At 40.7% G+C, this 23,051-nt stretch overlaps 1 protein-coding gene across 2 annotated transcripts in view; it reads left to right on the top strand.

Moving 5' to 3' along the window:
* The window catches only part of dip2bb (disco-interacting protein 2 homolog Bb), a 45,179-nt gene that overhangs the window by 9,958 nt on the left and 12,170 nt on the right, over window positions 1–23,051 (top strand). For both annotated transcript variants that reach the window (XM_075460890.1, XM_075460889.1), the window contains exons 2-23: window positions 8,181–8,252; window positions 9,191–9,337; window positions 11,964–12,089; window positions 12,208–12,534; window positions 13,944–14,090; window positions 14,713–14,832; window positions 16,474–16,671; window positions 16,896–16,987; window positions 17,432–17,542; window positions 17,637–17,760; window positions 17,961–18,070; window positions 18,315–18,417; window positions 18,509–18,573; window positions 18,996–19,089; window positions 19,177–19,296; window positions 19,394–19,508; window positions 20,124–20,263; window positions 21,425–21,561; window positions 21,691–21,771; window positions 21,857–21,984; window positions 22,221–22,335; window positions 22,552–22,753. In XM_075460890.1, coding sequence (XP_075317005.1) covers window positions 8,181–8,252; window positions 9,191–9,337; window positions 11,964–12,089; window positions 12,208–12,534; window positions 13,944–14,090; window positions 14,713–14,832; window positions 16,474–16,671; window positions 16,896–16,987; window positions 17,432–17,542; window positions 17,637–17,760; window positions 17,961–18,070; window positions 18,315–18,417; window positions 18,509–18,573; window positions 18,996–19,089; window positions 19,177–19,296; window positions 19,394–19,508; window positions 20,124–20,263; window positions 21,425–21,561; window positions 21,691–21,771; window positions 21,857–21,984; window positions 22,221–22,335; window positions 22,552–22,753 — 2,874 coding nt within the window. The remainder of the gene's footprint in view (window positions 1–8,180; window positions 8,253–9,190; window positions 9,338–11,963; window positions 12,090–12,207; window positions 12,535–13,943; window positions 14,091–14,712; window positions 14,833–16,473; window positions 16,672–16,895; window positions 16,988–17,431; window positions 17,543–17,636; window positions 17,761–17,960; window positions 18,071–18,314; window positions 18,418–18,508; window positions 18,574–18,995; window positions 19,090–19,176; window positions 19,297–19,393; window positions 19,509–20,123; window positions 20,264–21,424; window positions 21,562–21,690; window positions 21,772–21,856; window positions 21,985–22,220; window positions 22,336–22,551; window positions 22,754–23,051) is intronic.

Here is a 23,051-nt window from a genome sequence, read left to right as displayed (position 1 = left end):
GCCTTCAAAGTTGCCATTTACGAAACCCTTTGATAATTATAATCGAGCTCTCTCTAATTTGTCTGGGTTCCTTCTTTGGCAGCAACTAAAAAGAAGCACAACTCAAACAAGTAAACACAGGGAGGATGACGATGGTTGAGAAGAGTAAGTGGTGCTTGGGTCATTGTGCTGTTCACTGAATTATTGAATGGTGCTGAGTAGAAGAAGCAGATCTCAGTCTGCCTGCAACACGTGCTTTAGACCAGTGAGAGCACTTTCATTTAATCCAAGTTTCTTTAACCCTCATGACAAACAGAAAAAAAAAAACTCACCCTTTCTGTAACTCAGGTTTGGACGTTGTGGTTATGCAGGTGAACTGCAGTGATTTCTTAATTATAAGAAACCTGATCAATTTTATTTGTTGAAATGTTAATGTTTTACTTGACTGATAGAATTGTTTTAATAATTTCTCATATGTTACTGTCACAATACTCTGGTTTTCTCATCAAAATTGAGACATTGTCACTGTTTGTGCCGTTAGGAGCCATGTATCTGTATATCTGGACAAAGCGGCATATTTGTGGTCAATGCATTTCATGTAAATTGAGCAAATATAACCCTAAAATGATGAGCAGCATCCTTCTTTGGGCTTATTTCATGTCACTCTTTATTACTTAAGTACTTTTTGAATATTTTTTAATGTTGTCACTCTGCTTTATCACGGTTAGATGCACATTTCATGTTCCCTCGTGAATTACCACATGGGTCTTGTTACTGTGGACATGGCCCACGAGGAAACCCTGTCGTACCGCTGCTCACACACGCCCCTTTACCCTGTGAATTTTCCATGAAGCCTTTCCAGATTAAAACAGCCATATGTTGAAGGTAGCACAATTAGATGCTGTGCTAAGCAGTTAAAACCATTAGAGTAAACATGAGGCTTCTGCTGCTCCAAATGGAGAATTGTTTCTCAGCTGACTTTGGAAGATCGTAAATCATAGTTGTCCAGTGAGAGTGTTAAGGTGATTCTCATCAACCCATAAAGTCAGGAAATATGTAACTGTGTTCTGTTTTTAAAACATTTTTTTAAGGTATCTGAGCTCAAGTGGCCATGAGTACGAGTCACTTACATAAAATAATCAATGTTTAAAATCCTCTGTTTTTGATGTAGTTTTATAGATCCACCAAAACTTGGTCTAGATTTTGCCTGGTGCCTGCCATGTGTTGCCATACCTGGTATTTGCACTTCAAGATCAAGATAGTTTTATTTGTCACATACACAATCATACACAGTAAAATATGCAGTGAAATTCTTCCTTGTCCTGCTACCAATAAAAAGAGAATTAAAATTAAAGGGCCTCACACGCCAAAGCCAAGCTTTCAGGTCGTCCGAATGACTGCATCCAAATATCAAGCCTCTCGGTTAAGACACAGCCACTGAGTCCCTCTGGACCTTGATTATTTTTATGTATTGGTTTAAGACCGAAACGGATGGTAAGTGTGACATTTCCACTTCCTCAGTGATGTGGAAAAGGTAAGTGCGTCAATGAGAGAGGGTTTGGGTAACTCCCACCTCTTTTTGCTTAGACAACGGGCTACGTCTTACTCTAAGCATCTTTAAGTGTTCTCGAGTATGTTCAGCTGTTCAGAGTATTTTATTTAGTTATTTGAACATTTCACCCACCAAGGCAATGTAGGCAGACTGCAGTCAGACAAGCAGCACATGCAGTCAAGAGTTCTGACAGGTTGCAGCCAGAGCCCAGAGTTTAATCCAATTATTTCAACCTAAATAGCCTGGGTTTCAACAACAGGTACATCATCATCGAGTCTCAGCGAGACAGCTCGACATGTCATCATCGCAGAAATGATTTAGAAAAAATAATTAAGTAGAACTACCTTTCCCTCTACTCAACCACAATTTCTCATCAGCTATGCCACACACACATTTTGCTGCTTTATTCATTGATCATTTTCTCTTTCCTAAAGTCCTAATGAACCACTTTACAATTCCTTTTGTAATTTATTGTGTTTTCTTTTGCATCCTGTCAGTTATGAGCAGGGTCAAGCCTGACTGCTTTTGCAAAGCACTGAATGTTAGGGTGAGCTGCATAAACACACCTAACTGCAGCATTTGCTGAGCAGACAGTTAAGGAACAGGAGACGTACGTGTCTTTAATTCAGTCTGTATTCTTATTCACTATTTTTCCCCACATGCAACACTGTCACCTGGCAGTTTGTTTTGTCTTAACGGTCACGGTTCAGCCACAGATTTTCCCTGTGTTGCCCCAAACGGCAGTTTAGGAGGTGTGGTGTCAGGTGTGTCAGCCACACCCTCTTCTTTCATTCTTCCTGCTGCTAAATAACCGAACGAAAGACATGACAGCAGGAGGTGGGAGCCGGTGCACTAGCTGAGTGGCTGTTTCCTTTCAGTTACCTGCTTGCACTTATTTGCCTTTCTACTTTGTAAGCCTTGTTATTACTGCTTCATGCCCTCTGGGGCCTGCGTGTGAGCGTGCGCACACATGTGTGTGCCTGCAGTGTCGTCACTCCCACTTTGAGTTGAGCTTGATAACTGTGTGGAGGAAAACATGACTCGCTCTGTTACCTGAGTTGGCCGCACCCAGAATCATTTGAGACCTACAGAGAAAATATGTGTGTGTGTTAAGGCCTTAAGCTTTTTCAAAACACTTCTTTCACTCACCTGTGCCTGTATTACCAGTTTTATTGTTTGAGTCAGTAAAGGTGGGCATGCAGCTTCTCTTTGTGGAATATAATGCCCGTTGACAGAATACTCTGATGTTTCAGTGTATGTGGTAGACTTTGTCTTTTTGTTGGTGTGTCTCTGCTGTTTAGCTTCTGAAACAGAAATAATTTGCACGTTTCAGTCACAACAAACATCATTACTGCATTCTCCAACCATTCCAGTTATGGCAAGCTGAATTTGAGTGAATTAAAAAAAAAAAAAAAAAAAATGCACCAGTAAAAGCTGACACCTGTGAATAAATGATGATGCAGAGTGTATTTCCAGTTTTAAGCCAGCTTTAAAATGGAAGACAAGGTTGAACTATTAGGGCTATAGGGTTAACAATAGCTGAATAGGTTCTGTGAGTACTATTGTCACCCAGAATATCAGCCACACAGCTTGACACACACGCTGTCTTGTATCAACATGCACGCTGAGCTGATCATTCGCACAAGTTCACAAGCGCAGTGCCAAGAAAAAAGCAATAGAACCCTTTGAAATGGCATTTTTATGTAAATTTGCTTTAAAATACGTGCCATTCTTTATTTTGTCACAGTTATAAAAAAACTGTTTCAACTAATAATAAACAATTATTTGTTGTTTTTGTCCACAATGGATAAATTGTTGAAATAATAACTGTTGTGAAGAGAAGCCTGTGAATATCTTTCTAATAACTTTAACAAAAGCTGCCAAAGCTCAGAGGTTAGCTGAGTATTAGAAGTGCAATAGGTCAGAGCTGTTTTGACTTAGAGAAAAGAAAAGAAAACTCACAGGTAGCATCTGCTGATGCGAACTGTGTCTCACCAAAGGTTTAAGCCCAGAAAGTAATGTTGGGGTTTAGATATTTCCCGGTCCACATTTAAATAAGCCGCCTGTCTGTGGAGATCATCAGTAATGTGCCTCCGGCTGATTCCAAAGGATCAACGCAAAATGCACATTGATGAAACAAAGAAGCCCAGAAGCCCAGTGTTAGTTTAGACGTGATTAACTTTTGATGTTGATTCGTAAATGGATAATGATCCAGAATTTATTTTTTTTTTCATTCAGCCTTGGGGGAGGTATGCAGTCTTAAACTGCTCTTGTGTGAAAAATCAACAAATAAACATACTTCCTAAAATAGTTAGAACGGCACTGTTCTTGTACCGTCATGATTTAGAGGCTGCTTCTTCCCTGGGCCTGGTCAGCTCATCATTTATCGAGATGTCTAACTGGATAATATCAGCTTGTAGTCCAGCAGAAGTTCGACATACAGATGCAGCAGGACGGCGACCCTAAACTTCAAAGCAAATCTACCTGTAGAAAGACTTCAAGCATCGAAACAAAGGAAACCAGCATGTTGCAGTGCTCTGTCTGAGCTCAGACCTCAAAGGGGCTACCACACAAATAACTATATTGATGGTTGTTCATTTAGTTCCAGCCCAAGTGGATTATGGAGTCCACACCCCAGCTACATATAACGGCAGCAAAAGTGCTCGCGTGCTCTCCTCCGTAGAGCTGAAAGATGAACAGCTCCGAGTCTGTTTTTTATTATCATTCGTTATGATATTCAAGAGGCCGTCAAACTGATAATGCAAATGAAAGTATGACTGTAATTTGTCCTCCTTTGAAGACACTGTTCTCATAACATAGACGCGGATTCTCTTGACTCCTCTTGTCTCTGTAGAATTTTTAGCGAACCCCCACCTTTCTGTTTTTTTTCCTTTCTCTGATCAACGTCCAGCAGTAGCAGGTTATCCCAAATCCATTTTGGTACATTGGTGTAGGTGGGAACGCACAGCACATGCTTGGTGTCGCTGTTTATAGAACATAATCGCCTAACAGTATGGAAAGTCACATCTTCCTAGTTGCTGTTATAGTATGTTCTCGGTGTAAACTCATTCACATCAGACATCTCTGTCAGTTAGACTGGTCCAAAAGTTCTCCCTAATGTTCTGCAGGTCTGAACCACAGCTGCAACACATTCTCAACTGCTTATCTGTTGGTCTGCTAAAGACAAAGGCACATTGTGCAGAATATCCACATAACCAATGCAGTCTAGTTATTTCTACATTCAACAATAAATTATATGAAACTTTTGGTGGCTTGTCCAGGGTGTGTGTGTACAGTGGCTGGTGTGTGTGAGTGATCATTTGGTTGGGTTTAAATTCTGCTTTAAAGAGGCCGCTGGGAGGTTTCAGTAGGATGTTTATTCCACAGATAAAACTGTCGGAACTTTAAGCCCCAGGAACGTCAGTTTGCTAAATAAACAACGACCCCCTTGAAAATAACAGACTTGAACTCAATTGACAAAGGCAGGCACACAGCCAAAATGGCGTCTGTGACTGACATAGTATGTTACACTAGGAAGATCTGACTTCATGCTTGGTGCTGTGTGGTTACAGTGTTTGTCCGATTTTCACATCTTGTTGAAGTGGTCTGTTTTTTGTGACAAAACATCTGGAAGCCCAAGTGCCACGAGCTGGTGTTGACATGAATGCAAATAGTTTGTTCTGAGAGAGCAAGAAGCAGAGAGAGCGAATGGAGATTGGTAGCTAATTACTATTCAGACTGAGTGCCTGTGGGGCAAAAAGACGAGTGCAGTCCTACCACAATTCAAATAATTCGAAGCTAGAGAGAGAGAGAGTATTGAGGGCTGAGAGGAGGCACGGCTTTGATGTTTCTCCCTTTAGCTGGTGAAAATTTTAAAAAAAACTAGGAGGTGTTTTTTTTCTATGATGCAACTGTGCAACCAGTGTGCAAGAGGGGAGACATGACGGTCTCATGTGAAGCTAAACACTGAAATGATTTGATTGTGACCTCCACCATTAGCACAGACACGTCTGGGTCACTGTGAGAAAGTGGGTTAACGAGTGAGGCCCTCTTCTCCCCGGTGGAGGTGCGCATTGCCTCTCAAACAGATTTTCTCCACTGTTTATCTGAGTCTGGGCACCTTTTAATGGAAGATTCCTCTCAGGGTGTCATAGTTTTGGTGATTTCTTTTCATTCACCAGTAACATGTAACATCCTGTTATAATACAACCGTGTTTACCTGGTAGTTCACTGGTAGAATGCACTCCTTTCGCAGAGGTTTAACCCTTCACCTCCAACTGCTGGAGTCTCATGATGAGAGCATGAAATGAAAAAAAACAGATGATTTCCAAATCATCCAGATGGAAGACTGATTACCCTGAGTTTCATTTAATGCCACACTAGCCCCTCCCCCGTCACTGACTCCATCCCTCTCCATAAGTCTTTCTGCAGAGAAACTGCATGTTCACACAAGCTAAAAATAAATCATGTGACTGAGTGTGGCCAACTGTACTGCTCATGCATTACTTATGGAAGTGTTTGCCTTGCTTCCATTTTTTTGGAAGAAAAAAGCTTCCTGGTCCCTGAGGAGATATAATGTTGGAGTGGGCTCTCAGGCGATATCCTCCAAACAGGAGCTCTCTTACTATTCCCTGTGTGACCGTAGTCATGTCTGGAGCATTGTTGTTAGTCTGCCTAGATGCGTAAAGTGCTTAAGCACTGCTGCTGCTTTGGTTGTTGTGGTAAATAACTGTGATAGATGTCAAGATGCTCTGACTGAAGCTAAGTTTACCAGCCAAACCTATTTTAAAAATCCTTCACAGTTTACAGATGAAAACCCAGATTCAGATTTGAGACTCTATACTGTGTTTCGCATTGAGCCCACACAAGCTCAGTTTTGATTTAGCACCAAAACCGCTGTTTCCAGTGTCCATCAGTGGAGTTTTCAGCTGTATCTCATGGTCTTCATCCTCAGGAACTTCCATGGAAACTAGATTAAATTATATGTTTTTACTGGCAAATCCTGAGTTTATTCTCAGTAAGAACTAGCTTGTAAGATGTGCTGTCCATACATTTCTAAAAAAAAAATATATATATATATATATCATATAAACATTTTGTAAATCCTGGTTTTGTTAGAACTTGTTCTCTATGTTTGTTAAAAAAAATATTAGGATCTTCTGTGCAACTTGTGTGATCACCACACTTTGGCCTCATCATATTTCAATGGGCATAATGTAATCAAAAGCAATAGAAATTGTGTGCAAAGCTTTGACATTGTAATAATCTTAAATGATCGGTAATTGTTGTGATTTCTTTATACCCCGTTGCCCTCATAGATTAGTTCAAAATATGGCCTGTACATATAACTGCATGGCTGACAGTTGTACACTTGTGTCTGGATGCCTAAAAATCCTCATCTGATGTCTGTTGCCCTCTTTGGTGGAACTTAGGAAAGGCAATAACTTTAGGAGAAGGTACTACCTCAGAGCAGTGACTACTTCTCACAGAGTGGGATCTGTCACTGGCCGATATTATCACTCAGAAGTACAAACTATATTTATACTCGAGAGTTCATTGAGGGGTGAAATTGAGGATAAAATTAGGGAGAACAGTTTGTTTGATTAACTGATTACAATATTAAATTAAATACATTGATTTAAGAAAAAGCTAGTTTTTCCTAAAGAATATAGGATAGAATATGATACGGGGATAACGGGTAGGTCCCTTGTTGTTGTGGCAGTCAGTATGATAAAGATAAGGCTAGAGAGGAACCAAGTCAGCCACTGACAGGCATATTGAATGAATCCTCACCACTTGCTGCGATCAGCAAAGTGAGGGCAGCTTCTACACATAGATTTTTTTTGTACGTCTGAAAATCTGACAGCTTTACCCTCAGAGGAGTTTGGCAAGGAGTGTTTGCAGAGCATCAGGGCCAGCGGAGAGCTCAGTGAGCCTGTGTTGGGTCTGGTGGGATGGAGGAAGATGCAGATGGGCTGTCAGCAGGAGGGATTGAAGGAGGCGTCAAAGGAACTCTTTGCTGGCCTACCACTTGACTAAGGTTTAAATTAGTCCCACGACTCAGAATTCCTTTTCTTCTGAGCTCTGGTTGCACCATCACTCAGCTCTGCCTTTCTGCCCTCTCCTCATCCTCACCTCTTCCTCCTTTACGTTTTTGTCATTCCCATTTTATCCGCATGTGTCTCTTCAGCATTCATACCTCTTGGTTTTCTCTCAGTGACTCTGAATCATCCTGTCTCTTGCCCACGCTTCCGCATGCATCCAGATTTAGTCTTGTTTTGTTTTTCACTACATTGAGGCCGGAACTGAGCCACATTTTTGACGCCTGCAGCCATCTCTAGAGATTACAGCAACACTGTGTGCATCCATCTGTTTTCATTTTCTCCCTTACTAGTTTTCCTACCTGCATCCCTTATCTCTGTTACTCTCTCCTTCCATGATCATAACTGTTGTATTTGAAAAGATGTCCCCTTTCAGATGTGCTGAAGAAAATCCAGAAGTAGCTGACTGAAGTTGAATGTTTAAAATATTTCTTTGAGATCACAGCTGTGATTGAATTGAATAAGCCCCCCCCAAATAAAACAGCTATCACATTGAAGAAAGATCTTAGTCTTAATATGCTCAACATTTTTTTTGTTTTTTTTTACAGGTGATATCACACAGAAGGGCTATGAAAAGAAAAGGACCAAACTCCTGGCTCCTTACATAATCCAGACTCCAGGTAAGAACTGAGTTGATCTGACAATCAGGGGAAGGTCATGTGAATGATTTTGTTTATCATGCTGCAAAGGCACATGTCAAGAAGTGATACATATTAGACAGCAAATGAGCAGTCTGTTCTTGAAGTCGATGCATCAGAGGCATGAAAAATTAGAAAGCGTGATGGACTTTTGACAAGAGACAAATTGTGATATCCAGCCTTGGTTAAAGACCACCAGTGACCCTGTGGCCAGGTCATGCATGTTAGGAGTGAAGGCTTGTGGTGTAGTCTGATCCCATAGAAGGACTACTGCACTGCACTAGCCACACATTGACCGGTGTCCATGCTGGCTGTGAATATTATTGTGTTTTGAACATATTGCTGACAAAAGAGTGGAAAAAATAAAGTCACAGGCAAACACTTTACAAATAAGATTTGCCAGAAAGAAAACTAAAGTCTTAAAAGGAATTAATAGAAAGAGAACCATTCACTAACCTCAGTGACATATAATAAGAAATGAAGAGGAAACACTCTCCAGAGTTGTAGAAGGTCTACCAAAACTTTCAAAACCACTTTTTCTATGAGGAGATTTTATAACTTTTTTTCTATCAAGAATGATGAAGTAACTAAACTCTTGAAAAACTGTTTTTCTGTGTCATCCCTTGTTGAAAGCTTCAAGCCTTTTCAATCATTTGGTGTGGTTGTCAGAAATCAGCCCTGCCGTAGTATTAAACCCACCCAACTTTCATGTAATGGGGTCTTGAAGTATTCTTGCGCATCACCAAGTTTAAAAAATGAAGGTGAGCAGATTTTCAAAGGATGATGGAAGATCTTCCACTTGTTGAAGGTTAACTGACAATGGAGACTTTGTTCACAGCACTGGCCACTGATGTTTCCGCTTAGTACGTGGAGGTTTGTGCTTCTTGTACTAAAGCGTGTTTGTTGTGTTTGTTTGACAGTGTCCCCCCCTCAGAATGACATACCGCCTTCTGCTCCGAGCTCTTCTAGCCATGCCCCTCCCCCTGCCAGCTCATCTCGGTATCGTGAGCGTCGCTCCCGCAGGACACATCGCAGTGGAGGAACCAGGGATGACCGCTACAGATCAGGTCAGCAAGAAATTCTGCAGTAAAGCCTTCAGATAGCAAGAGTACAACTGCATCCTGCTTGACCCTGCTCCTCCAATGTAAAACACCTTTAACGGGCTCACATCAGCATCACCTTTTGCACACGTCTGTTTTTAAGCTCAGCTGTCTCAATGGGACCAATTATGCAGACGTTTTATTGGAAGTGCATTTGTGTTTGTAAGTGTGAGGGGCAGATGGCAGTGGATTTCTGCAGCTGGGGAGCCCATCAGTGAGGACCCCCATTCTGACAACAGAGTGATGTCATTGCTTGGCTATGTATGCTTGGGCTGTATAGAAAGCAGGACAATGCTGATCTGGAGGGAGAAACCCGATGCTGGCAAAACTAAGCTGTAGAGTTAAGGTGAAAGAGCAAAAAGCACATAAGGATGTTATTAGGAATGTTTTCTCACTGAGGTTTAGACTAAGAATTCCCCTTTCAGATGAACATCCTACTGTTTCTTTTTTTATATAGTAGTGTACATCAACTCATCTTTTTTTGTGTAGCACTTATCAAACACATATCCAACACAAAGTGTATAGATCAAAACCAAATGCAGGACTAAAAGCCCAAACGAATGACTCATAAAAGCTATTTAATTTAGCAGTAATATATTAATATGAATAGCATTAAAAGCAAAAGAAATGTGTAAATCCACAGCCAAACTCTTTACCCAGAGCGTGTATTTCTATTATATATGTATCTAGATTCTTTCTTTGCACATGTTACACCTTTTTTTTTTACCAAGTTTCGTGAAATTTAGCTGTTTAGTTTTTGCATAAATCTTCTGAATAACAAAAAGTTAGAAAATGTCACAGAAAACATACCTCTGCCAAGGAGACTCAACAGAAGAATAAAGTGACTGTCATTTAATGGACCTTACAATCATCATTTAGTTGCCTTTACTTTGCTCTGGCGTTCTCAGCCATTGCAGCTTTTAAACAACCTGGTCACTACTACACTCATCAAAACACACTATTGACTGGTTTCAGATGCTGAATTTCTATTTCCTATAAATAATGTCGCCAGTTTAAACGTGTTAAAGTAAATCAAAGTAGCATTCATAGAAAGTAATAATAGATTCAAACTGTTTTCCGTGTTGATTAGAGCTGGAGTAAAAGACACTGCAAACCTCCACAAAAACCCACTGTGCTTATCGCTGTGGAGACAGGCAGCCCTCATCCTCCCGGACATGTGTAAGGTGTCAGTGTCTCCTGACGATCCTTTGTGAGGGAGGACTTCTGCACATTATGAGAAAGGATGATTTAGCCCTTAGCAATCTGTTCAGCAGAATGCTAGTTATGTAATTATGGTCCCCTCTGCTGCTGTGAAGTGAGCTGTGCTTGATGATTTATTCAAATCAGTTGATGTTTGAGCAAAAATGATTTTCACTCAAATAAAAAAATGTGTCCTTTCTTTTTTCAGTGAGTGGTCTTTTGTTGCACATGTTTTGTTGCGTATTCTGAATGTGTTGCTGCTTCTTAATGCGCCTGTGGGTGTCATCAAGTGAAAGTGTTTCTGTGTTTATTGCTGTGTGCATATGTGTGTGTGTGTGTGTGTGTGTGTGTAGGCATGTGAGTGGGATAATGCACAGCTTTGTTCTCTCCTTGTGGATTCCTGCCACAGCAGGAAACACTGTCATCTTCTGAAGATATTTCCTCTTACTCCTCTAAAGATCATAACACAATCTTGCTGGAACAAGGCTGCGTTGTTAAGATTGAAAATGACTGGGAAGAAGTTTGAGGCAGAGGTTACCTAACTATGCAGCTTGTAATCAGTTAAAACAAAGGAAATCCCATCAAGTCAGCGCAGGTTGAATGTGTTTTATAAGCGGAGAGATTTTTTCTGAACAATGTCTTCAGAAAAAAATAGCCCCCCCCTCCCTGATTTATTTCTTAGGACTATAAATCAGTTTTGTATTTTCTTTCTTCTCCTGGGACCCTGAAATACATTAAGTGTGAATAGAAAATGCATGGATTGATTTTGTTTCTTCCTGCTGGATGAATAAAACAAACATTCCACTTCAACACTTCTTCAGCTGCCACAGAACCTCTTATGGAAACTAAGGCTCAAGTCCAATTTGTCCCCTTGGCCCCACCCCTTTACCATTTTTCATTCTTCAAAGCAGGCTAGGTGCCCCATTTCTTTTTGTCTCGGGAAAACAAAGAGGACAACTTTAGAAGACGGGGAACCACTCATATAAATGGCTCCCAATCCCCCTGTTCGAAGGGCTGGATGACTTCTACCTCTTGATCCCTAAAAGGAAAGGGGCAATTTATCTGCATAATGGAGAGCTAGGACTGTATGTAGAATCTGATTGTAGAATTCGTTATCTGCAGGTTTTCCTGTGTTTCCACCTTATTTAGAAATCTTGCAGCTTTCAGTATTTTAAACTGCAGGGACTGTGCAAAGGGTACAAAAAAAGGGAAAAAAAATGATCAATCTTCCACAGCTAGAAAGACCTTGGACTCAACAAGAAATAAACAAAACTCGCTGCAACCATTTGAAAACTAAATCTTTTCATTTTCTTTATTGTTTTGCTGCTTTAAATTACATATAGAGCCATCAGAATGTCGAACTAAAAGTGTATATTGTCTTCTGTCTATGCAGATATCCATACAGAGGCAGTACAAGCTGCCCTGGCTAAACACAAAGAGGAGAAGATGGCACTTCCTATGCCTACAAAAAGACGGTCCACCTACGTGCAGTCTCCCATTGAAACTCGCACACCACCAGGTAAGACACAAAAAGGGAAAATCCTCTTGACCTCCTCTCCTATAATGACACTGCAGTTTGGAATTTTAGCCAGGAGGATACAATGCTGGTTATTCAAGCTTTTTTATCTCGCATTCAGACTCCTCATCGGGTTCTGAGGATGAGACATCCGGGCGCAGACAGTCCTCAATGGTCGCTCCACCACCTTTGGTCAATCCCAACCTGCAGAGCCCGGATTGGATCAACCGCTCTGCACAGGGCTCCTCCACCTCCTCTTCAGCCTCCTCCACCATGTCGCACGGAGAGGCCAAACCACAGCCCCAGAGCCAACCTCATGCTCAGCCACAGCCTCAGTACAAGCCGCAGTACCAGCCTCTGTATCAACCCCACTACCAGCCCCAGCACCAGCCACACGAGCAGAGCCGCACTGCAGCAGTGACAGACATGCTGGCTCAGAGTCGCATTGGTGAGGCAGATTTTTGTAAAATATTCATGGACACCAAGAGTTGCATGCATTCATACAACAAGTTTCTAAGTTGCTCCTGATGGCATATTTTGGTCAAAAGTAAAGTGCAGAGGAATCTTTCACTTTGGATCTCTACATTCGTAAAAATAACCAGAATGGTGTATAAAATGATATATTACACTATAGTCGTTAAAGTGCTTATTTAAGAGTGACAATTGAACTGAACCTGTTTTGTTTTATGGAATTATTTTGTGTCATGCGAGTATTTTTGAGACAGACTTAAAAAACGCAATGAGTAACCTCCAAAAATTGATCTTCCAAAACAATGAATTACTTAGTTAAGTTGTAATTTACAATGATACATTTAAAACAGAAAGAATTTTGCGATAACTTCTCATTTAAAACATGCTTTGTTGGTATATAAAAGTTAATGAATACTGAATAACTATATAACATGAAGCTATAATGATCTGATGAGCTGTATCAAATCATGCCCTCACACAATGAATGAAACAAAGGGATTCTTACATTTACTTTGACTTTCATTTCATTGCTGCCTGTATGAACCCAACATGTATCCTGTTTTGTCTACCTAACTTCATTTTATTTGTTTGCAATTTTTGCATTTGAGGCATGCAACACATTCCAAAAAAAGGTTGGGACGGTCCATTTTTACCACTTTGTTATCTTGCCATTATTTTTCCTAACCTTTACAAGACATTTTGATAACAAGCAATTGTTCAGGTGTTATTTTGTCCCTTTCTTCATGAGAACACATTTGAAGGTGTGCAACAGTTTGACTAGACTACACGTGAACATGAGCCATTTTTTATTATATATAGCCATTATGCCCTGGCTCTCTACGCACTGAAATTCCTCCAGATAGCTTGAATACTTCACTGAGGATATGCACAGTAGCAGAAGACATATGCAAATCACCTTCAATCGCTCTTCATGGAACATCATTTTCAAGTGGTTCAGTATTTTTTCTCACACATTTGTAGACAAACTGGATATCATCTGCCCATCTTTGCTCCTCTTTTCATCGTCCTCCAGCCTTTCATGGACACTGCTTTTTTTACATAATGATTACAATACTTATTGACATCACCTGATTGAAATAACACCATTATTTTGTCAACATTAATGTAAAATATGTGTACAAATGAAATGACAAAACTAAACATTAATTATATTGGGTTCATACTGTCTGCAGTGAAATGAAGTCAAAGTAAATGTAGGGATGACTTTTTTTCATTTGCATTTTCCACACAGATTTGTGCTCGTAAAAGCTCAGACTGAATATTAAAGTTGCATGATATTCTAATTTCTAGTGCTCCCAAGTACCTACTTTATTCTCCTTCCTGCTAGCAACATGAAAACTTCAGGACATCTTGTTTTCCCTGCAGCCCACTCTGAGAACAGTGCCCCCCCTCCAGATGTGACAGCTGTGGCCCCTCGAGCCAGAGGCCCGCAGGTGGACCGTCCCTCTAACGCTGTCGTTCGGGGGATGAGCCGCGGGCAGAGCCGCTCAAGCATGATGGAGACTGCGGATGGTAACAACTGTCTAATAGTTTGTGTGTGTTGGCGTGAGCTTGTGTCTGATTACTCTTTTTTTTTTCAAATAAGTGTTGACTAGCAACCATTCTGCTTTATTAATCAGACTTTACTGCTTTCTTCTCTCCTCCAACCTCTCATGTTTATTTGAATGGCTGATAGGAAGAGGTAATTTGCAGAGTAAGGAAACTCCTTAATGTGTAGTGTCCTCAGCCCTCTGTGTTTTCTGTTGAACCCTTACTCTTCCTGCTGTTTTTGATGGATCATTATAGAAAAAAAATGCAACGAAATCACTGTCCACGCACAAACTTAATCCTCATGTGTGATCCCAAACCAAAATACCTTGTTCCCAGCTCTCACCGTGCTGTTCTCCTTTTTTTGACTACACCCACCTGTGCTGCTGCTTTTCATTCCCAAAATATATTAAAATCGATTTAAGAACCCTAATTATTGTAATTGGTTGAATTCTTCCTAAAATTGTGGAATGGAATGAAGAATAGCAGACTATGATATGGTTAGATGTTTGGACAGGTCGTGTTTGACAGTTTTTACGATTGACGGAATGAGTGACCGAATGTTTCTCCCTGCTTCTGCTCGTCTACACCTTCACCCGGCTTGTAGGAGTTCCTGTGAGCAGCAGAGTGTCCACTAAGATCCAACAGCTGCTCAACACCCTGAAGAGGCCCAAGAGGCCCCCGCTCAGTGAGTTCTTCACTGATGATTCCGAGGAGATTGTCCAAGGTATGCTTTAATCAGGATTATCCAGTAGCAACATATGCAAAAAATGGTGTCTGCATCCCAAGAAGTGAAATATTAAAACACAGTATGCCTAAAGATACATTCTTGATCGTGTGTGCAGATTTAACACATTTCTCAGTTTTTGTATGTGCATGCTTTGGAACCATGATGGAGTTGCAGTTTTTCAAAAATGTTTTTCAAAAGCTTTTCCAGTAGATGATAAAATATTTACAGATGCTTTATTGATCAGGTATGAGCTATTAATAAGAAAGGTGTTCATACTCATGCATAAGTGTTAAGCCTTGAAATTTTAATTATTCATGAGCTGAGGATGGTATTTAACTTCATTTTAGGCCTAATATTAGGAGTCCAACTTTATATATAGGAGTCCAACTTTGCACCACAAATGTTCTATTAAGGACTTTTAATGGAACTGTGTAAAAGTCTTAACCCACCCCTTAGTTATTTATATTTTCCTTCCAAGCAGCCAGAATTGAGACTTTCAGGGGCATGGAGTGACCACACCACGCCACTCCTCTCCAGCAGTGCATGTTTTAACAGCTTGGGCCAGACAGACATAAAACAGTATTTTTGCACCAACAAGGGGATATCCAAACAGCTATTAGCTGAAAATGAGCATATCTCAACATAGTGGGCAATGTGTCCTTAAAAGATAGAGCAAACTGGACAAATAAAGGACCAAAAAAGAAGTGGCTAACAAAGAAAAATTTAAAAATCACAGCAGATTAACAGTATCTGAATGTGATGTCCTTAAGAAATAGGAAAATAATCCAACAAAGACCTGACACAGAACCCGAGAGATTCATCTGGGCCTTGAGCTGATCGATCTACTATTGGCCGAAGCCTCATCAGAAATGGTCTCCATGGAAGGATGGCTGTCAAGAAGCCATTCTTAAGGAAGGGAAACAGGGAGAAAAGGCTGAGCTATGCCAAATGACACAAGAACTAGACTTAAAATCGGTGGCAACAGGCCTTATGGAGGAATGAATCCTCCCCAGAGCCCGGACCTCAACATTATTGAAGCAGTGTGGGATCATCCTGACAGAGAACGGAACAAAGGGCAGCCGACATCCAAAGAAGAGCTTCAAGAAGCCTGGAGAACTATTCCTGAAGAATACTACAGGAAAGCTCGTCTGAGAGGGTTCAGGCTGAGTTGAAGAATCTTGGCAACTTTAAAGCATGTTACAAATTGTACAAACTCTGTTTTGCCTTATATACTGTATTTCTATTTATGTTTACACGTGTTTCAATACATCACTACACCTATTTCCCATTTTGATTTTATTTTATTAGATGTAAGGAACTCTGGTACCAAAAAAAACAAAAAATATTTACCTATGAACAATGCTTAAAAAATGTTGCATTACACTATTTTTTGTTTGTTTGACTTGAAGTCAGTTGTATGTAGATTTTTGTTTAAAAAAAAAAGGGGATGGCATTGGCTTTTCTGTAGAATGTGTTTTATTTAAGAAAAAATAACAATTTAGGTGACAGATATGAGTACATACAAAGGAGTACATTATAGGCAGCTGTGATGGATGAACTTAATTTTACTTTGGTATCAATAATGAATCTCATTAACCTGTAACATACCCAAAAGCCCTTTGTTGCCTCTATTAATAGTGCCCCAGCCGGATCCCAACACGCCCAAGCCAGAGGGCCGTCAGATCATACCAGTGAAAGGGGAGCCTCTGGGAGTTGTGAGCAACTGGCCCCCAGCCCTGCAGGCAGCATTGGCTCGTTGGGGGGCCACTCAGGGGAAGAGCCCTGCTCTCACTGCTCTGGACATCACGGGCAAGCCACTGTATACACTTACTTATGGTGAGACACAAGATTGAATTATTAAATGTGCGCAAACCATGTAAAAGTGTGAACAGCGTCAAATTAGTAGTGAGCTAGTACTGCTGAAAGATGCTGTGTTCTTTCAAAAGCAATTCATATTAGGAGAATGTGTGAACTCTGTGACATGAGAGTTTTTGGCAGTGGTGATATGTGTTGCCTCCCCTTCTAACTGCCTCCTTCCCACCCCACCTTCTGTCTGTTAGGGAAGCTGTGGAGTCGCAGCGTGAAGCTGGCGTACACTCTCCTGAACAAGCTGGGCACCAAGAACGAGCAAATCCTCAAACCTGGAGATAGAGTGAGCGAGCGAACACACAGTTAGAGCCGAGATTTATTCAGCACAGCGGAATGCAACAAATCATTTGTCAGTCTTTGATGCGACAAGCTGCTGTCGTGCTTAATTTTATCCTGTAGATAAAGTATGCTATTCAGCCCCAACATTAAATCCACAGACAAGTGATGTGAATAACATTATTGAGAGAAGGAAACATACAAAAGACAAACTGTGATGACTTGATGACTGAGTCAGTGAATGTTTAAAGGACACCATCTCAGCATGTCAGTCTATCCTAAATTTGAGTTTTTGACGGATTGTTTCCAAGATTATTAGAAGACATCTACATCAGACTCACCTGTGCTTCACATTTACTGCTAGTCCATAAAAGTTATTGTTTTGCGCTTAAAAAAATCCGAGATGAGCCCACATAAAAGGATCCTAAACTGGAAGTTATTGACTTGGTAGGTGGCGCTGGTGTACCCCAACAGCGACCCCGGGATGTTCTGGGTGGCCTTCTATGGTTGCCTGCTGGCTGAAGTTATACCTGTACCCATCGAGGTACCGCTGTCTCGCAAGGTATGAAAACCATCGCAGACATGTATGCACTTTCAGAAATATTTTAAGTTCAAAACCTAAGAGTGGTTCTTTTTCTTTTATCTGTTTTTTTTAGGATGCAGGTATCAGCCAGGTGGGCTTCCTGCTCGGTAGCTGTGGTGTCGGTCTTGCCCTGACAAGTGAGATCTGTTTGAAAGGTTTACCCAAGACCCCTACTGGTGAAATACTGCAGTTCAAAGGTCAGAAAGCTCTGTCCTGAATATGGGAATATATTTTATGTCACATGTAAATACAATAATTAGTCAGAGAAGCTCCTAAAAAAAGCATAAAGTGGCCTTGTTGAAGTCACATTCAGAATTTTTGCATGGAACGTAGAGGGTGTTGGAAGATGATGTAATATTTTCCTGACCTTTCTTTTCCTGATTACTTTCTCCGATAGGCTGGCCCCGACTAAAGTGGGTGATAACCGATTCAAAATACTTGACCAAGCCATCTAAAGACTGGCAGCCGCACATTCCCACTGCAAACACTGACCCTTCTTATATAGAGGTAACAAAGCTGAATTTGTTGTGCCACCTCCTGTGGTTTCTGTGCCTTTCGCTGACGGCTTAATGAAAGATCTCATTACGAATTAATTTGGGAATTTCTAAAAACATTTGTCCCTCCTCTCATGATTAAAAAAAAAATGTTGATAATAAAAAGCATAATAAAAATCATAAGCATAATAAAAATCCAGTGTGTTGTGCTTTGTATAAGTGGTCTCAGCTTCCCTTCCTGCTCTCTCTCTTTGTAGTACAAGGCAAGTAAAGAAGGCACAGTGGTGGGTGTGGCTGTGTCTAAAGTCGCCATGTTGACTCACTGCCAAGCATTGACCCAGGCCTGCAACTACTGCGAGGGTGAGTAGTGTTGCAGTGTCGTCATCATTCATCACCCGAGGGTTTCCTCATCGGCACAGCTCAAGTCACATCTGTCTGTCTCCATTTTAAGGTGAAACTTTAGTGAACGTTCTGGACTTCAAAAAGGATATGGGCTTATGGCATGGAGTTCTTACGGTGGGTGTTTTTGCATTTAATGCATTGCTTGTACCCTGTTCGAAAAAGAAAATCCCTCTTAACTATAATACTTGATGCCCTTTACATTCCTGCCTATATTGTATCTACTCCAATGAAGGCAAAAAAGCTCCTCAAAAGAAGGAATCTTAGAAAACAATAAAAAGAGAAATGTATTAATTTGATCAGCACAGTTTTTTTTTTGTTGCTTTTAGCACTTCATCGTAATGCATTCACTTTGATTTTTCATAGCTGCGATCTCATCACTTAGTTGTTGAGAAAAATAACAAAACAATAAAAAAATAAAAGTCATGTAAGGACATAACATATTACAGTGTCATAATGTGTGTTGTCTTCCATGCTGCAGGCAGAGGCACATATAATTTTTTTATGTGATGCTTGATGAGGCTTTGTTTCTTTTCCAGGCTGTGATGAACAGGATACACACTATCAGTGTTCCCTATGCAGTAATGAAAGCTTGTCCTCTGTCATGGGTACAGAGGGTCCACATCCATAAAGGTAAATAACACTCATCATTTTAGCTTGAGTTATCTTGTATGAAAGAATTGTATAATGATATGCCGAGTCACTTTTACTGTTGTGCAGCTCGTGTAGCTTTGGTGAAGTGCCGTGATCTGCACTGGGCCATGATGGCTCATCGGGACCATAGAGATGTCAGCCTGGCTTCGTTACGAATGCTCATCGTCGCTGATGGTGCTAACCCCTGTGAGTACTTTGTGAGCTCTGTTAAAGATGGGGCTTTTCTTTTTAAAGAGCACAAATTGGACATAACACACCGAATCACGTGTCTCTTCTTTTTAAGGGTCGGTGTCCTCCTGTGACGCCTTCCTGAATGTGTTTCAGTCACATGGGCTGAAGCCTGAGGTCGTCTGTCCCTGCGCCACCTCTCCTGAGGCCATGACAGTCGCTATACGCAGGTATCTCATTGTTCCATTTTTTTAGATTTTTTTATCCTCCATCTAATTCCCATGAAAGGACACTACAATTAAAGAGGTCGTGTGCTTTTTCGAGTTTCCCCTTTTCCTCCAACACGTTGTATTTTTTTTTTCTGTTCATATGAAAGGTCTGTTAATTTACAAAGACCAAAGTCCACACCAAGAGCGGTTATCCTCTCCTTCAAAAAAATACTGCTGCTGAACTACGTGAAAGGCCTTATTTCAGGTCCGGCCTCTTCCTCTGCTACTCATCTACATCAACATGTAATACATTGCATAATGTCTGCCGAGTGGCTAGTTTAGCCCTCCAAGAATAAGCAGCTGCCACGCACTCTGCCATTTTTATCTATAAATGGAGACTGTGCTTTTCAGGAGGAAGGCGATGCAGTGTTTTTCACCATTAAAGCATGCAAAACCCCCAAAAACAACCCTAGAAATCTGTTAAAGGGCCCAACGTTCTTCAATAAAGCCGACAAAGACAAAAACATGACACAGTTTTACTGGTTCAGCTGATGGCTATATTGGCAGATGATAATAGTATGAACAGATGGGATGGATGTAAACAAACATGTTTGATCCAACGGTGTCCTTGTGTAGATCGGGAGTCCCGGGTGCACCCCTCCCTGCCCGTGCCATCCTTTCCTTGGGTGGCCTGAGTCACGGTGTCATCAGGGTCAATACGGAGGACAAGAATTCCGCCCTGACTGTACAAGATGTGGGACACGTGATGCCTGGAGGTGAGGATAGAAAGAAAAATACACGACTCAACAGGAAAGCATGAAAGAACAAGACAAAACGCATGCTTTCAGAAATTTCAGCTTAAAAGCTAACATGAATGTTATGGAAAATACTGGTAGGAAATATCTTGCATTCTACTCTAAAATCTTTCTTTCTTTTTCTTTCTTTCTTTGTTTTCCTCTGTAAAGAAATTGTCTGTTTCTCTTTAGCTAGAGCATCTAAAAGAGAGAGGATCTGCTGCTTGCTTTTGTTTCCTCACTCACATTATAAAAATAATGTGTCAGATCAGCTTGCCTTTACTTATGAGGCGACAAAAAAAAAACGATGGACTACGTAGATTAAAGATTCAGAGCATACATTTTTAAACAATGCTTCAGAGTTAAGATCTTGAGCCAAACATGATTACAACAAAACAAATAGGTGATCGATGAAATATAACATTATAGTTACAACCATATTGGAGTTCTCATTTGGACTTTTTACCCATTAAGAAGAAATGTTATTGTGCTTCATATCAAAGCGGCTTCTCTCTTATGGTAGATGCCCACTAGTAAAAAAAAATCCTGTTCATTTAGTTAATGTTGATTCGGTTGATGTAACGTCATTAAAATAGATTTACATCATACTGATTTAGCTCCTATTTGATCTGTTACATCTTGACAAGACGCTTTTGGTGGCCATAAAAAAACTGTAGGAAAACTTTTATTGTCTAGTTCTGAAAATAAAAAGCTTTAATTACTACTAAACAGCTGTCTGTTATTGATCAGCAATAGAATTTCCTGTTTGTTTCAGCTTATAGCTCAGGTCATTGTCGCATAGTCGCACAATTTAACATGGCTTTTATCTCAACTTTGGGTAACTTTTTTTTCCACTATTCTACTAGTCCAGAAAACTCGACTTACTTCTACATACATCCACAACTTAAATAATCTATATTTGTACAGGATGCTTGTCAATCTTCTGACATCAATAGCCAGAAAAACAATATAAGATTATAGATGTGCAACTAAAGAACGTTGCCCTCTGGAAAGAACAAGAAAGCAAAACAATTCATTATAAAGAGGGAAAGAGTTGTGGTCAAATGTGTCTGTATGATAGCTTCAGGCATTTAAATGATGAAGTCTTGATTGTTTGATAACGTCCCCATCTTTTCTTTCTAGCCCTGATGTGTATAGTGAGGCCTGATGGACCTCCACAGCTGTGTAAAACTGATGAGATAGGAGAGATAATAATCAACTCCCGTGCAGGAGGTACCATGTACTACGGCTTGCCTGGACTCACTAAAAACACCTTTGAGGTATGAAAGGAGAAATGAGATGACAATCTACACGAGCAGATACAACCTACATTAGGAAAGCTGAGTAGAGCTGGTTCATTTCCTTTTTATGAGTGGCTATCCTTTCCGTCTGTGTGTCATTGTGCTCAGGTGATACCGGTTAATGCTAATGGTGTTCCCATTGGAGAGATTCCATTTGTGCGGTCAGGACTCCTGGGGTTTGTTGGCCCAGTAAGTGCCACTCTTTCGTTAATGAGAAAGCAATCCCATCTCACTTACAGTATGATGACACTGCTGTGTGTTTGGCCTCCAACAGGGGAGTCTGATCTTTGTGGTTGGGAAGATCGAGGGTCTGCTGCTGGTGAGCGGGCGGAGACACAACGCTGACGACCTGGTGGCCACTGCTCTCGCCGTGGAGCCAGTTAAGACCGTGTACCGTGGGAGGTGAGAAGAAATTCTCCATTGAGGGTAAAAAAAAAACTTGCTGAACTCTTTGGTGGGTCGAAATCCAAATCTTAATTTAACAATGCTGACATCTAGTGGTCGAAAGGAATTACAACAGTCCCACGATGAAAAGTTGGTATTAACTCCCAGTCAAATTGCACATTTGTGTGCCACTTCCAGAGACTTTAAATAGTCATCACTATATTTGTGTGTGTTTCTGTGATTGTGTCTGTCAGGATCGCTGTGTTTTCAGTCACAGTGTTCTATGATGAGAGGGTCGTAATTGTGGCAGAGCAGAGGCCAGATGCCAGCGAGGAAGACAGCTTTCAGTGGATGAGCAGAGTGCTTCAGGTAAATCTGCTCTACCGTCTACTGTCATTGTTTTAACTTGAGAAACTTTGTGTGTCTATTATTAAAAGGCAAAATCGTGATGTTTCCACTAAGATTATGAATTATATTTAATTTTGAAAATGCCTCACATTTATTAACGGATTTGTCATATATATATATATATGTGATACCTGTATCTTCAAATAATTTTGGTTTTTCTTGTGATTTCCTCTGTAGGCTATCGACAGCATCCACCAGGTGGGCCTTTACTGTCTGGCTCTGGTCCCGGCCAACACTTTACCCAAAACACCCCTGGGTGGCATCCACATCTCTGACACTAAACAGTTCTTCTTAGAAGGCAACCTGCACCCCTGCAACATCCTGATGTGTCCTCATACTTGTGTCACCAATCTGCCAAAGCCCCGCCAGAAGCAGCCGGGTACGTATGTTTGTCAAACAACATGCTTGAAAATGCCTTTGAAGAAGAATTTATCTCCACTGAGATACAGCTAGCAAAAGCCTTCTGGGGAAGTTAAAGGAAATTACAAATTCATTCGAAAAAGCTCTTATTACAAAATCATAAATTTGCAAGAATTCTAAAATTCTCAAGAAAAACTTTTCGTCAAGGAAGGACATCGTTTTCATTTTGCAAGATATGATTGATGTTGTTCTACCACAGGCAGTCAACAAGTTGTGTTTGTGAGGAGGTCAACCAGTACAATCTGACATGTTGGGCT

Source organism: Odontesthes bonariensis, chromosome 3 (genome assembly GCF_027942865.1).
Source record: "Odontesthes bonariensis isolate fOdoBon6 chromosome 3, fOdoBon6.hap1, whole genome shotgun sequence".
Classification (NCBI taxonomy): Eukaryota; Metazoa; Chordata; class Actinopteri; order Atheriniformes; family Atherinopsidae; genus Odontesthes; species Odontesthes bonariensis.
The sequence above is the reverse complement of the archived record's forward strand: the minus strand, read 5'-3'. Positions and strand labels throughout refer to the sequence as shown.